Here is a 16,991-nt window from a genome sequence, read left to right on the forward strand (position 1 = left end):
TTGAACATGAATATTTAGAGACAATTTGAATTTTATCATGATTCATTAATGTTCCATTCTTAGAATCACTCAAAAGTGTATTAACAAACTTTCTCTTACACTTTACTGATGCCTTTGTTGAATTGGTTTCATCAAATGTTGTTCTCCGCAGCCAAATGACTTGCAGGTCAAGGGGGTTGAATAATTTTGATTGCAACCGTATATACTATTGCACTACTGTGCAAGTCTTACGCCTTTAGTATTTTCATCCGAAACATGTTTTATTGTAAGTCAGTTATTTCTATCTTATGTGTAGTGTGTCAGTAGGAAATATCAGTTTACATTTCCAAGCATTCCCTTTGCCATAAATTGTAATAATCCAGTTAGATTTCTGAACAAGCCTTTTATAGAGCCATCAGGCATCCATCTATGACCGGAGATCTGGACATTTCTGATATGTATTTATTAGAGATGAATTATAGATAGTATTGCACCTTCTGGCCTTGCATCCCTCTCTCTGTATTTCTCTCTCATTCAGTTTCTTTATCCATTTTTTATCGTCACATTTATCCTCAGGAGCTCACAAAACTGAATGACACACTGGACACTGAAGAAATGAAATGCGTTTCAATCAAGGCTCTGTGTAATGTAGAGATGTGAGGAGGAGAGAGAGCTGAGGGCTGATTATATATTAATGCATCTATACACTTTAATGCACCTTCAGTGTTGGCCACAGGCTGGGAAAGACTGCTGCAGTTCTGTTAGTGGACAGTAGGTGGCAGCACTGCATTGGAGTTCAGCTTATTAGTAAAGTAGGAATAGTGCTCTGATGAAACCTTTAACACTTTATTTGTATATAAAGTATAAATTGTGAAATATTATTACATTTTAAAACATCTGTTTTCTGTGTGAATCTGTTAAAGTGTAACTTATTTCTGTGATGTGCAGCTGTATTTTCAGCATCATTCAGTGTCACATGATCTTCACAAATCTGAATATGAAAATTCAGCTTTGATCTCAGAAATAAATTAAATTTTAACGTGTATTCACATATAAAACAGTTATTTTAAGTCGTAATAATATTTCACTGTTTTTACTGTATTTTTTATCAGATAAATGCATAAAGCAACTCCCCTCTTTTACTCTCCGAACACTAAAGATGTAGTTGTATAAAACGAAGATAACATTGTTTTGTAGTAATGGATAGATTTATCTGCTTTTGTTTGTTTATTAGACTAGTTTTCAGGAGTAACAGAATGCTGTGTGACTTAAGTGTTTTAGTGTCAAACAGACTCCATGTGGTGATCGATAAAGATTAAAGAGCTGGCTTTCAGTGGGTGAAAATGTAATTTTCCAGCCAGTGTGAGATGACGCTCACCTGCTGATGGTGTCGTGGCGCTGTGCTTCACACGTGTTACCAGCTACTCAATGCATATGTGTGACCTCTGCTATCCCAGCATCCTCCAGCATAAAACTGAAAACAGGAAGTAGTTTATCACTCTTTTATTAATTATTGCATAATTTTGTAATGCAGCTTGACTACCACCTTTGAAATAGTTTTTTAAATATGTAAATCTGTGTGTGTGTGTGTGTGTGTGTGTGTATATATATATTTGTATATTTTATATATATATATTAAATGTTTAAAAAATGTTTAATATATTTTTACATGTAGACAATTATTTTACAAACACATGTTGCCTTAAATATTGTTCGAAAATATATATAATATAAATTATAATTAAAATGCAATTGTGTATAATTATATTTAATTATATATAATTTAATTATATTATATAGTTCTATTTAATTAATTTTAGAACATTTTTGCACTTAACACCTTTAATTTCATGATAATTAAACACATTTATCCTTCAAATTCTCAATAGAATGTGTATAGGTAGATAGATAGATAATTACATTTATATATATATGCATATAATATTTTTGCATTTAGAATTTTTTCTTCATATTAAAAAAAGAAATGCATTTACCTCTCAAATTCTCCTTACTATAATATTTGTTTATTTTTTTCTAGAAAGTGATTCTGATTATACTTTCGTTACTGTAATACAATGAAAAGATTTTATTATTTTATTTAAATCAGCATAAAGGCAGTACAACAAGTGCTACAGTGATGTATAAATATTTTACAATTTAAATATTCTTTTTGAGCAATTTAAAGCAATGAAAATTTGATTATCTTTCCAGATGTTAAATTATAAAATATTTTTTCTTAAATATAACTTTATCATGCAACTCTTTGCTGACATGAGGTGCATGAATTGTTTTACATATGTTCTTCTCACACACACAATATTTTCTGTAAAGCAGAATATAGTTTTTATTTCTTCTCATTTGGGGGTGAAGTGTGACCCGCACGTGTCTTGGACAGGTTTTGGGACACATCTCAGGTTTAGTTCATTAACAAACCATCTGGGACTGCTCTGTCGCTCGTATTTCATCAATCTGCTCATACATGTTTATGCGTGACTGTAAATGACATTCAAATGAATCAGGCTTCAGAAGATGATCTGAATGTGCTCTCAGAGGTTTCTGATGCATGTTTTGTCATCTAGCGGGGTTTAAAGTCCCTTTATTTCTGTCTCTCTCTCCAGGGAGGCTGCAGAGGAGCTTCAGCCCAGTTCTCATGCCACGTCTTCAGTCAAAACCATGAGCAAAGCGTCCGCTGGAGCCCCGCGGCAGGGCAACGGTGTCCCTCCAGCTTCAGCCAAGAGCTGGCAGTCGAGCAGCGCCGCAGGTCAGACCTTCAGCTCTTTATTAATCACTTCCTGTTTGTTCCTTAAAGGGACGGCTCACCCAAAAAAAAAGCATTCTGTCATTTTTTCACTCGGGTCAATCAAAACCTGACTTGGGTCTGAGTTTTTAGTCAAATGGATGACATTTTCTTATTTTTTTCCCCTTCTAATATGATCGTAATAGACACTTAAGAATCAAACAAACTTAAAATAATGTGAATATTCACAGTTTATTCTTTTTTATAGAAGTGAAATAGTGAATTCTGTCTGTCTCTATTGCAGAGTAATTTCAGTATTATTTATATACTATTTTAGAATATTTATTGATATTTTGAATTGTATTTTTTCAGTTTCCATTTTAACATTTTTTTTTTCATCTAATGTTTTTATATAATGTATATTTCTATATATATATATATATATATATATATATATATATATATAATATATAATTATTATTATTATTATAGTTTAATTTTATTTAAAATGTTACTTTTTAATTATAAATGACACACACACACACACACATACATATATATATATATATATATATATATATATAATATACTTTTATAAAATATTTTGTATTTTAGCATATTTTGAATCAATTTAGGTCAATGTTTTCGCTTGCTAAACCCTGATTTCGTATAGTTTAATAATTTTAGTACTTTAATTAAAATGTCTTTATTTCAGTTAGTTGCCAAGACAGCATTTTCTAATTTAATTCCATTAAATTTAAAAAAAATTACCATTTACCATTAATTTAATTCTATTAAAAAAAAATGTGTTTTTCATAAATTGTTTAAAAACAAATTCTATATATGTATGTATATATATATATATATATATATATATGTATATATCCTATTTAATGTAGTTTTAGGTATATGTCTGTGTGTTGGCAGATGAAGGCAGGCTCGGCTCGGCTCGGCTCCTCTGCGTGCTGCAGACTGATGCAGTGTTTTATTCAGAAGGCTTGACTGAATGATTAGAATAGCCTCACATTCAGGCATGTTTAGTGGAGTTTCTCAGGGTGAATGTTCACTCTGTGGAGAGGCTGATGTATTGCACAGAGCCGCTGTATTGTGGTATGTGTTTGGTGTTTACCCATCATGCCCTCTGGGGGCTCTTAAGAGCAGTGTGCTGACAGGCGTCGTGGCTCGAGTGACGGCTGAACACTGGTATCTCTGTGTAATGTATGTGTGGAGCGGCGCCACATGCACCAGATTCCTGGTCTGCTCGGTCGTTCACGAGGAGCTGCGGGTCAGACGATGTCCAGCCGTCTGGTTTCTCTGAGGAACCTGCAGCCTCTCCTTCAGACGCTGCTGAGCTCTCACAATAACTTTATTATGGGGGGGTTACATCACTAATGGGGATGCGGTTAGACAAGTCCAAAACTAGCTTTTAGTGTTTTTATATTTTTATCAAATGTATTTTTAAAAAATATTTATAAATCTGGACTGTCTGCAGTGTTTTATATTAATATTATTTAGTTTATAATATCTAGTTTATAAAATGTCTGATTATAAGAAAATATATCGTAAAGAAAAAAGAAAACAAAATTAATAAAATAATATATATAAAACAAAAATATTATTCAAGGATATTTGATTGTTTTTCTGTAAATATATCTAATTAAAAAATTCAAACCAGAAAGAAATTGCCTTCATTTTTATTAAAAATTAATTATATATATATATATATATATATATATATATATATATATATATATATATATATATATATATATATATATATATATATATATATAAACACAAATAATTTATTATTATTATTATTATAGAATTCATACATTATTATTTTTATGAAGAAATACACTTTTTTTGTTTCAATTATAAATTGATAAGATTTTAAACTTAGTATTAGATTTCAAAATATGAAACTATTTTAATGTAAAATAAGGAATTGAATGTTTTAAATTGTATTCAATTTTTGTAACATTATAATAGTTTTAAATTTTAAAATCTAAAATTTGCCTTGTTCCCACATGTGCAATGACAAAGTTGAATCTAATTTAATATAATACTACAAGTTTAAAATATGAATAATTTATTATATGAATAATTTGTTTATATTTAATTTATTATAGTAAAATTAATATTTTAATCTAACTTAACTTTATTTTAAAATGTTTATTTTTTTGTATTGGGTTACTATTGTATGTTAAAATATGGTTAAATAATATTCATATTTATTTATTTTTTTATATTATTGTTTCATTATAATGTAAACTTAAAAAATATTTATAAATATGTAAAATGTTAATATTTATATACGTACTTAAAATGTAAAAAAAAAAAAAAAAAAAAAAAAATTCACTAGACCTAGACTGGTTTAGTATAGTATTTTTGGAGTATAGTATCTTTTGGCTTGCAAAACTGTGTTTTTGTGAAGAAAAGCCCTCAGTAGTCGACCTCACGATCTGAGACCTGAGCTCCGTTTCCTCCTCAGCTGACAGGAAGTGCTCATCTTATCTCACTTCAGTCTCAGGAAGTGACAATTCCTTCAGTAGAAACCTGCTGCGTCCTCTGACCTCTGACTGTGACCTTTGACCTCAAATAATAAGTATGCACACATTTATTGGCACATCAGTTACTCTGATTTCTGATCAGAAAACACCAGAGCTTAATTCTCAAATATGTGTTGAAGATATCTGTCTCTCTCTCGCGCACACACACACACACACACACACACACACTTCCTCCACGTCTGTGCACCAAGCCACTTTCGCACCCGTACGAGCGGATCTATTCTCATCGGCTCGGGAACCAAGAGTGCATTCGCTGCTTTGATTCTGAATGAGCCGCTGTGTGCTGCGCCTCCGCATGACCTCTGACCCCACTGTCTCTCCGGAGGCGGGCACAGAAGAGAAGGCTTGTCCGAGAGAAGGGATTATTTTGCCAGGTGTCTCCTCCACTTCTGGGAATGTTGTTTTTTTCCCTGGCCTTAGTAAACCAATCCATTGTTCTGCGGGGGCACGGTGTGGATGTCCCGTCCCTTCAGAAGAGATAGAGTTCGTACATCTTAAACAGAACTTTCCATCAGCTTCGGTCACGCTACATAGCCGCCCACAGTATCACGATCTCATTACCGTAACACAGGCGCTGTTGTGGGTGAAGTTCAGCAAGGGGTCGCACAGATTGAAATCTGTTTCTCTTTGATTAGGGTTTCCCAAAGCAGGTGCACCTGCACCACAGACGGGCCCCTCTTTCGGACGGGTCAGCAACAGCCTTCCCAAGGGCCCGGATCGACCCGCGCCTCAGGCTCACCCCAGTGACCAGGACGACTCTCTGGTGCAGAGAGCCGAGCACATCCCGGCGGGGAAACGCACACCTATGTGTGGCCACTGCAACCTCGTCATCAGGTGAGAGAGACACACCTTCATCAGGATACATCAATGTTGAAAATAATGTTGAAATGATTAACCTGTTAACTCTCACTCACATTTTTTAATATAGACTAGAGAAAGCGCATGATCCAAATTATATTTATTTGTATATATATTTGTATAATTCATGACAAAACATTTTGTAACATGAATTTGATGTACCATTTTCATGATAATGCAACGTCTGATTTTAAAATGGGTTGAATTTCAAGATTTTACGTCATGAAGTGATATATAATTTCTGATGATTTCTAAAGCGTGATAGAGAAAAAGGCAACAAAGATGACTTTTATTTTTTTTTTACAAAGGTCAGAACTCCTGTTATGATGTAGGTTTTTGAGGTGCACTCTTACCATAAATTAAATCTAATACTTTTCCTACATAATAAATAAATAATAAAAAAGATAAGATATCTATTCAGGAGTCTTAGACCTTTCCAACGATAAATAGTTTGTCATGATTAGATTAGGATTTAATTGTAATATAGTGAAGTAAATGTAGGCGTCCCACCAAGGGGCCAGGTGACCGTTAATGGGTTAATGCATTTAATGCAACAGTTCAGTAAATAATAATAATAATAGCTCAATTTCTCAAATGAATAGTTCCAATCAAAGCCACAGCAGAACTTCTTCTCCGAAGCCTCTTTCAAACAGGGATTACGGAAAATACCGTATATTTTTTTTTCAATTCAATTCAAGTTTATTTGTATAGCGCTTTTACAATACAAATCGTTACAAAGCAACTTTACAGAAAATTATGTTTCTACAATATTTAGTAGTAGCTGGTAGTTTGTGCACGTTTGTCAGGATTTTAGAAAAATAAAAAAAATAATAATAATACAAGACGTAGTCAGCTAGATGATGAACTATCAATATTATTAATTAATAGTTATTATATGATGCAGTCACACATGTAGCAATATTTGTTAGTTCTGTTTGTTGATTCAAGGTTAGCATCATCTGGGGTCCTCTGAGGGTCAGCATCATCTCTTCTCAGGTGTTCTGGATCCAGACTGGAGCTTGTGTAAATCCTAGTTACCACGGGATGAAGATCCAGCAGAAACAGAGAAACAAATAGAGACATCATTAGCATAGCTGCTGATCCAACAAAGTAAAGTTAGTTTAACCCAAGCTAATGAATAAAAATGCAGATGCAACTACACTCACAATTTAAGAGATGCATTATTCGTATGCTTGGCGAAAGAGATGCGTTTTTAATCTAGATTTAAACAGAGAGAGTGTGTCTGAACCCCGAACATTATCAGGAAGGCTATTCCAGAGTTTGGGAGCCAAATGTGAAAAAGCTCTACCTCCTTTAGTGGACTTTGCTATCCTAGGAACTACCAAAAGTCCAGCGTTTTGTGACCTTAGGGAGCGTGATGGGTTGTAGCGTGGTAGAAGGCTAGTGAGGTACGCAGGAGCTAAACCATTTAGGGCCTTATAGGTAAGTAATGATAATTTGTAACTGATACGGAACTTAATAGGTAGCCAGTGCAGAGACTGTAAAATTGGGGTAATATGATCATATTTTCTTGACCTGGTAAGGACTCTAGCTGCTGCATTTTGGACGACCTGTAGCTTGTTTATTGACGAAGCAGGACAACCACCTAGAAGTGCATTACAATAGTCCAGTCTAGAGGTCATGAATGCATGAACTAGCTTTTCTGCATCAGAAACAGATAACATGTTTCGTAGCTTGGCAATGTTTCTAAGATGGAAGAATGCAGTTTTTGTAACATGGGAAATATGATTTTCAAAAGACAAATTGCTGTCCAATATAACACCCAGATTTCTGACTGTAGAAGAAGTAACAGTACATCCGTCTAGTTGCAGATTGTAATCTACAAGATTCTGTGTAGTGTTTTTTGGTCCAATAATTAATATCTCTGTCTTATCCGAATTTAATTGGAGAAAATTATTAGTCATCCAATCTTTTACATTTTTAACACACTCTGTTAGCTTAGATAATTGGGAAGTTTCATCTGGTCTCGTTGAGATATATAGCTGAGTATCATCAGCATAACAGTGGAAGCTAATGCCGTATTTTCTAATAATATTACCAAGGGGCAACATGTATATTGAAAATAGAAGGGGACCTAGGACGGATCCTTGTGGCACTCCATATTTTACTGATGATAAATGAGATGACACCCCATTTAAATAAACAAAATGGTAGCGATCGGACAGGTAGGATCTAAACCATCTTCGAGCCTGCCCTTGAATACCTGTATAGTTTTGTAATCGATCTATGAGTATGTCATGATCTATGGTGTTGAACGCAGCACTAAGATCAAGTAAGACTAGAAATGAGATGCAGCCTTGATCTGACGCAAGAAGCAGGTCATTTGTAATTTTAACAAGTGCAGTTTCTGTGCTATGGTGGGGCCTAAAACCTGACTGAAATTCTTCATACAGATCATTTTTATGCAGGAAGGTGCTCAATTGAGCAGACACAACATTTTCTAAAATTTTAGACATAAACGGAAGATTTGAAATAGGCCTATAATTTGTCAGTTCACTAGGATCTAGTTTTGGTTTCTTAATAAGAGGCTTGATAACCGCCAGCTTGAATGGTTTTGGGACGTGACCTAAAGATAACGACGAGTTAATGATATTGAGAAGCGGTTCTTCGGCTACAGGTAACAACTCTTTCAGTAATTTAGTGGGTACAGGATCTAATAAACATGTTGTTGGTTTAGATACAGTGATAAGTTTATTTAGCTCAGCCTGTCCTATATTTGTAAAGCACTGCAGTTTATCTTTGGGTGCGATGGATGAAACTGAAGTGTTAGACGCTGTAGAATCTACATTCGCTATTGTATTTCTAATGTTATCTATTTTATCAGTGAAGAAATTCATAAAGTCATTACTATTTAACGTTGGTGGAATATTTGAATCAGGTGGCGTCTGGTAATTTGTTAATTTAGCCACTGTGCTAAATAAAAAACTTGGATTGTTTTGGTTATTTTCTATAAATTTGTGGATATGCTCTGCCCTAGCAGTTTTTAGAGCCTGTCTATAGCTGGACATACTGTTTTTCCATGCAATTTTAAAAACTTCCAAGTTAGTTTTTCTCCATTTGCGTTCAAGACTACGAGTTTCTTTCTTGAGAGAGTGAGTATTACTGTTATACCATGGCACAGTACGTTTTTCTCTAACCTTTTTCAATTTGATGGGGGCAACAGCTTCTAATGTATTTGAGAAAATAGTGCCCATGTTGTCAGTAATTTCGTCTAATTCATGTGTATTTTTGGGTACAAATAGCAGTTGAGATAGATCAGGCAGGTTATTTGCGAATCTGTCTTTGGTGGCTGGAACAATAGTTCTGCCCAGACGGTAACGCTGAGACATATAGTTAATATCAGTTATACGCAGCATGCACGATACAAGGAAATGGTCTGTAATATCATCACTTTGGGGTACAATATCTATAGCAGTAAGATCGATTCCATGCGATATAATTAAATCTAGTGTATGATTAAAACGATGAGTGGGCCCGGTGACATTTTGCTTGACTCCAAAGGAGTTTATTAGGTCAGTAAACGCAAGTCCTAATGTATCATTTGCATTATCAACGTGAATATTAAAATCTCCCATGATTAGCGCCTTATCAACTGTAACTAGAAGGTCTGAGAGGAAATCTGCAAATTCTTTTAGGAATTCTGTATACGGCCCTGGTGGTCTATACACAGTAGCCAGAGCAAGAGATACATTAGATTTCTTTTGCATGTCTGACAGTGTAACATTTAGCAGAAGTATTTCAAAAGAGTTAAACCTGTATCCTGTTTTCTGGGTAACATTGAGAATATCACTATATATTGTTGCAACACCTCCGCCACGACCAGTCTGACGGGGCTAATGTATATTTTATATATTAATGGATAATGTGTCCTGTGATTCATTACTGAACGAATCAAATGATTTAGTGATTCAGTGACTCGTTCATAAATGTAGTCAATAGCTTTGTATCTGAATGAATCATCTGTTTGAACGAATCGGTTGAGTGAATTATTCAGTGACTCACTCATCAAGACCTGTTGGCGCTTTTAGTTTCTTTTTTAAAATATAATTTCATATTTCATCCATTAATACCAATTGTGACCATGGACAATTAAACCAGTCATAATGAGATCAAGCATCAGACTGATACTTTATAACTTTTCTGAATTGATTCTAAACTACATTTTAGGAACAGTGTTACATTACCTTTATTTTGCATGTCTTGGAACGTGAGGGTTTAAAGTGACAGAGAATACATTTATATATTTTTATGTGTGTTTTGAGTAGTAATATTCTATTATTTATTTTTCCATTTAGGTATTTATTTTTTATATTTATATATATATATATATATATATATATATTATTTTTAATTTTTTTATGTAACTTACATTCAAAATATTTTGCATGTCTTTGGAAGCAGTCTCTTCTGCTCACCAAAGCTGCATTTATTTGATCAAAAATACGGTAAAATTTTTTAAATATTATTATAATGTAATCAGCTGTTTTCTGTGTGAATCTCTGTTAAAGTGTAATTTATTTCTGTGTCTTCAGTGTCACATGATCTTCAGAAATCATTTCTGATTATTATCAATGTTGAACACAGTTGAGCTGGAAACTGATGCATTTTAATTGTAAGGATTCACAGATTAATAAAAAGTTAAAAAGAACATAATTTATTTGAAATAGAAATCTTCTGTTACATTATAAATGTCTTCATCATCACTTTTGATCAATTTAATACAGCCTTGATAATTAAAAGTATTAGTTTCTTTCAGCAAAACAGAATACTTGTCTGACCTCAAACTTTTGAGCAGAAGTGTGACATTTGTTACAGGTTTAGTAAGCCCTTCGTTATAGTGGCTGAGAGTCAGAGGTTAAACTAGTGTGATGGTCACCCTGAGGAACAAGCGTGATGTTTCAGGAGCGCAGACTCCGGCCGAAGCGGCCCTGACATCCAAGCTTCAAGTCTCCTCTTTCTGCATCTGATATCACCAGTGTCTGTTGTTTTCCCTTCAGGCTAATCATCCCATTTGTCATTGCTTCCCCGCTCTCATTCTCCGCATCAGAACGGCTCTTTTCACAGTGTCACAGATCAGAGAGTGAAATTATACATGCTTCGATTAGTGCTGTATGCGTTTTATCAGGGAAACCCTTTTTATTGTGGTTACAGTGTTATTTAGTATTACTGAAAGTAAAAAAAAATACAAACGTTTTTATTCATTATTATATAAAAATAAGAAATGAGTAAAAATAATAATACAATGCAATAAAATATATTTTTGTCATTTTTAGATTTTGTTTTTTGTTAATGGTCTCATTTTTATTTATTTTATTTAAGGTTTAGTGTTTTTTTTTTTAATATTTGAAATAATATTTTTGAAATATGTTACATTATAAATGTCTTCACTGTCACTTTTGACACATTTAATGTTTCCTCGATGAATAAAAGTAAATTAGTAAATTAATAAAATACATTCTGACTGACCTTCAAGTGTTACATTTGTTACGAATTTTGTAACCATGAAAACCTTCTCAAGACCTTCATGTTTCTTAATTAAAATGAACAATGTTGCCTTGGCCAGTTGCTGAAATTAAAATAATAATCATATTTTATTTCAGTCAACATGTATTTCAAGAAACGAACATGTTTTTATCTGTGAGTGGTAGAGTTGTAGCTGAATGATACTAAACCATGATATTTGTGTGTGGTGTTTGGCAGGGGTCCGTTCCTGGTGGCCATGGGTAAATCGTGGCATAAGGAGGAGTTCACCTGCTCTCACTGCCGCAGATCTCTGGCAGACGTGGGCTTCGTGGAGGAGCGTGGCTCTGTGTACTGCGAGCGCTGTTACGAGCAGTTTCTGGCCCCGGCCTGCTTCAAGTGCCAGCAGAAGATCCTGGGGGTGAGAGTTCACCAAGTCTACTGTTCAAAGTTCTGATTCTCCAGCATTTGGGAATGATTCCTCCAATCGTGTGTCTCACTGGACTGTGACGCTGTTAACTTCAGTGGTGTGACTTTAAATTCTCTGGTAAAATTAAATATACACTGCTGTTTGAAAGTTTAATGTTTTTAAAGAAGTCTCTTCTGCTCATCAAGGTTTCATTTATTTGAAAAATACTGAAAAACAAAAAACTTATTTTATTCTGTGATGCAAAGCTGAATTTTCATCAGCATCACTACTCCAGTCTATTTTGAATTATTTTTAAAAAAGTTTTTTAAATTAAACCATACAACTGTTTTTAACATTAATAATAAATCATCATATTATTCTGATTTCTGAAGATCATGTGACACTGAAGACTGGAGGAATGATGCTGAAAATACAGCGGAGCATCACAGAAATAAATTACACTTTTAATAGAGATCCACACAGAAAACAGCGGTTTTAAAATGTAATAATATTTAATAATATATTATGTTTTTTCTGAAACCGTAAATTCGTAAAATATATATTATATATATATTATTTCATATTTAAATATAATTATAAATGTACATTTAATTGTCCCCTTCAATAATATAATTGTTGGTCACAAGTGATGCTCTTCACTGGTTTGAGAGCTGCTGTGTCTCTCCTGGTTTTCTCTGTTGAGCTCCGTGATTAAAGCTTCATTCCTCATCATTCCCAGCCTCCCTCCTCTAGTTCTCTCTGTGGGAACAGGCTTTAATCGGGATCATGAGGTCTGCTTTATCTGGTCCATGCTGCTCAGATGTGTGGCAATTAGTACTTGACATGAACCTTCCTCAGAAACACATGAGACGTCGAGCTGCTCGGGCGGATAATGAGCAGAGATAAACCTCCTTTCATTTCATTTACCAGAGATCCAGAAACTTGTGTGAACATCATTAGATCAGAGATATGCTCCGTTTACAGATCTGATCGGTGTGTTAGTCAATCACTGACCGACTCCAGATCTAAAATTACATGATATATGTGTCTGTACTGTTTATTTATAGTTATATAAATACACACATACAATGCTTACATTAGGAGGTTGTGTGAAATCTGGTTGAGCTGGAACAGAAGCTGCTGTAGATGTAACAGTGGCTTCTCATCTGCTAACAGGAAGTCATCAATGCCCTGAAGCAAACCTGGCATGTGCACTGCTTCCTGTGCACCGGCTGCCAGCAGCCCATCCGCAACAACACCTTTCACCTGGAGGACGGCCAGCCGTACTGTGAGACTGGTGAGAAAGCCCCGCCCACTGCCTGTCAATCAATGATGACCAGAAACGCTTCACGCTCTTCTCATGGTTTGATTCATTCGTGAATCAGACTGTTCTAGATTCAACAACATCACAAATCGACCCTAATTAAGTTTTCCTCATTCATAATACAGTAGTGTACTATTTCACTTGTTTGCATACTTGAATTATATATCAGTTTAGTGTTCTGGTAATTAAAAGTGTGCTTATTTACAGATCAGTGCGTAGTGTATTATCAGTGCTGACTACAGACGAGTAAATGACAAACAAGTTCATGGTTGAGCACTGCCGAGTGTGTGGTTGATCTGGTGTGTTTTCTGTGTGTGTTAGATTACTACACCCTGTTTGGCACCAGCTGTCACGGCTGTGACTTCCCCATCGAAGCGGGCGATAAGTTCCTGGAGGCGCTGGGCTTCACCTGGCACGACACCTGCTTCGTCTGCACGGTACCAGAACAACAGAGGGGTTATATTCACAATATAACACACTTCTGACATTCTGTTGCGAATCAGATTGAGGTTTCCAGTGGACCTGGACAGTCTCTGAATGATATTACTGCGACTACTACTGCAGTGATGACGCTAGGAGTGGAAATATATAACAATAGTTTAATAAAATCATTCCAGAAGTTTCAAGAACTGAATGATCACACACTTAATAACCAGTGAATTTGAGATCTTTACAGTACTTTATTACAAGAGGGGTTTTTATTTATTGATTGATTTTGGTTGATTTAAAATATTTTTTTTTTTAATTCACTTCATGTATTCAATAATTTATATACCAACTTTATATATTTATTTACTTTAAACAAATGAATAACAATAAAGTAAAGATTAAAATACATATTTACGAACTATATATATATTAATTAATTTTACTTGTTTTACTTATTCACTTTTTTATTCAATTTTTATACAATTCATTTATTTTCTCCTAAATAGCCATTTCTAACCAATAAAATGTATACATTTTGAGATATCTAGAAATATTTTAATTAATTAGACATTCTCATGATTTACACAAACTTGTTGATTTTTCCATGACTTTGTCAGGTCAAATAAAAATCACGAATATTTTTCCAGGACCCTGGGGAAGCCTAATGTTTTAACAAAACAACAAATGAAAAGCATTCAAATGACATCAGAAATATGTCTGTTTTAATTTTTTTGCTGTTTTAGTGTATTTTAATGTTTGTTTTGCCAGGGTTAGCATCTGATTGAGCTGATGTTCTGGTGTCTCTCTCTGGTCCTGTAGGTGTGCAGCACGAGTCTGGAGGGTCAGACCTTCTTCTCCAAGAAAGACAAGCCCTTGTGCAAGAAGCACGCTCACAGCGTCCAGTTCTGAGGGGTGGCCAGCGCCTTGCGGGTCATATTTCACTCTTATCAGATTTATTTTAGTACATGAATGTTTTTGCGAAGAGATATATTTGCTTCAGATCATGAGATCGGGATCCGCTTTAATCATTGATCTGCCTCCTATATAAGGTTCAGTGTTGCATTGTGGGTGTTTTGTCTGTTTTTGAGCGAGTATCATGCGATGCAGTGTTTTACTCCGATCGTAACAATGATAGAAAATAATTCTGACATGCAAAAGATATTTCACTTGTTATTTTTCAGCGTATGTAAGAGCCATTGACTCAGATGTATTTTCACACTCGTGAGATCCGTTAAGTGCCGTCTCTCTCTCCTGCATCCCGCTGCAGTTTGACCAAGCTCTCTTTATGCAGGTATATTTTATATTTATTGAGGCGGGACGGAAGATTTCAGAGGCTTTCCGTGTGTTTTCCTGCACTGACAGTGTCCGTGCTTTCAGAACGGTGATATTTAATGTTTCAGGAGTTATTTCTGTGCTCTTTTATATGTCAGGTTTGTGGAATGTCTCACCGTCTCAGTGCCTTTATTTCTATTAATATACTGAAATACTGTATGTTTCATATTTAAGCATAAAAGTAATTCAGACTGTTTTCTAATCATTAGCACTTTTTTTGAAGCTAATAAGGGTTGGTGGTTCATGTGCATCTTTATATCTTTATCTGTTCTAGTTTTCTGTAATACACTTCTTTTTTTCTGAGATGGGATGAAAAATAAATCACTGTTCTTCTCAAAGTCTCACAGTGTGATCTAAATGCTTTCTTTATGCAACATGGCTCACAACAGTGCTATTATCATTTCATTACTGTGTGTGTGTGTGTGTGTGTGTGTGTGTGTGTGTGTGTGTGTGTGTGTGTGTGAACAAAGATGATTAATTTATAAAACAAAGATGATTTTCAGCTCCACTAAAATAACTAAAAATATAATTAAAACCATATTTAAATAAAAAGAGAACAAGGCAATCTCTAAAACTAACAAATCAAAATTAAACCAGGAAATTTATAGAAATTGTTTTTTTTTTAAATAAAGAATTGTTTATATTTAAAATATTTTTCTGTATATTTATAGAATACAATCTAAAATTGGAATATAACAGAAAAAAAGTTTCAAATTTATTTCAACATATTAACAAAACTGTAATCGTTTCTTCATACAATACGGATCACAACATCTATGATTTGAAGTACTAAAATAATAAGAAAACATAAAATCATAAAATTTACTAACACTTATACAGATTTATACAGAAAATGTATGGGAAAAAATACAATCGAATATAAAAACAAAATCTAAAATCAGATAACACACAAAAATGTAAATATTCAAAGTATTAACAAAAACTATAGTGGCATTATCAGTGACACTAGAATAGCCCTGCATCATCAGAAACACATCACTAAATGCTTTAATAAAGAGTGTGATTGTGTATTTCGTGGGTCACCTGAGCTCGATCCCTCGGTCTCCAGATCCCAAACCATCACTCCACCACAACCACACGCACTGCGCTCGCCTTTCACATGAGCACAGAGTATTTCAGGCCCCGGGAAACAGATATTCACGAACACACTAAGCCTTCCGGTAATAACTGGGTTTGCCAGGAGGTGCAATGTATGTTCATGATCAGATTATAGAGAGGTTTAACCACATTAGTCCTCTATAACTTTTAGACATTCTCTACCAGCTCCAGGATTATGTGTGTGTGATTATGATCAGTGATGGGAAGTCACACACTCTTTATATATATATATATGTATGTATGTATGTGTGTGTGTGTGTGTGTGTGTGTGTGTGTGTGTGTGTATATGAGTAAACAACTTCGTTTTATCTGTAAAATTTCAATAATTATAATATGTAAAATTTTTATGGTATTTAGTCTTTAAACATATTTGTTTGGTATAAACTGAAATGCTTATAACACAAATTCAGTAATTTGGCCGATATTTCATTACTCAAACATTACGGTTCTCTTATTTGTTCTTTTTGTTAGAAAAAAATATAATGAAACGGATATTACAAAAAGTTTTTTTCTTTTTTCATCTTTTTACACACGCACATACACATATATATATATATATATATATATATATATATATATATCCTTTGTATTGAACTAATTTTTTTACGAAATGATACTATAATATATTATTAGGCCATATAAAATATAATAATATCATATTAATGAAATTATACACTAAATAAGAAACTAAAACCGCCAGTAGGTGGCAGTAAATGTCTTAAGTCATTGAGTCGTGCATTTATTCATTCA

At 34.0% G+C, this 16,991-nt stretch overlaps 1 protein-coding gene across 2 annotated transcripts in view; it reads left to right on the plus strand.

Annotated features, from left to right (window-relative positions):
* LOC132132907 (PDZ and LIM domain protein 5-like) overlaps positions 1-15,463 on the plus strand; it is an 86,254-nt gene extending 70,791 nt beyond the window's left edge. For both annotated transcript variants that reach the window (XM_059545472.1, XM_059545473.1), the window contains exons 8-13: positions 2,598-2,740; positions 5,925-6,123; positions 11,869-12,049; positions 13,214-13,334; positions 13,683-13,798; positions 14,610-15,463. In XM_059545472.1, the coding sequence (XP_059401455.1) occupies positions 2,598-2,740; positions 5,925-6,123; positions 11,869-12,049; positions 13,214-13,334; positions 13,683-13,798; positions 14,610-14,699 (850 nt within the window). In that variant the 3' untranslated portion in view covers positions 14,700-15,463. The remainder of the gene's footprint in view (positions 1-2,597; positions 2,741-5,924; positions 6,124-11,868; positions 12,050-13,213; positions 13,335-13,682; positions 13,799-14,609) is intronic.
* The last annotated feature ends 1,528 nt before the right edge of the window (positions 15,464-16,991 follow it).

The sequence above is a fragment of the Carassius carassius genome, chromosome 49, assembly GCF_963082965.1.
Source record: "Carassius carassius chromosome 49, fCarCar2.1, whole genome shotgun sequence".
NCBI classification, from domain to species: domain Eukaryota; kingdom Metazoa; phylum Chordata; class Actinopteri; order Cypriniformes; family Cyprinidae; genus Carassius; species Carassius carassius.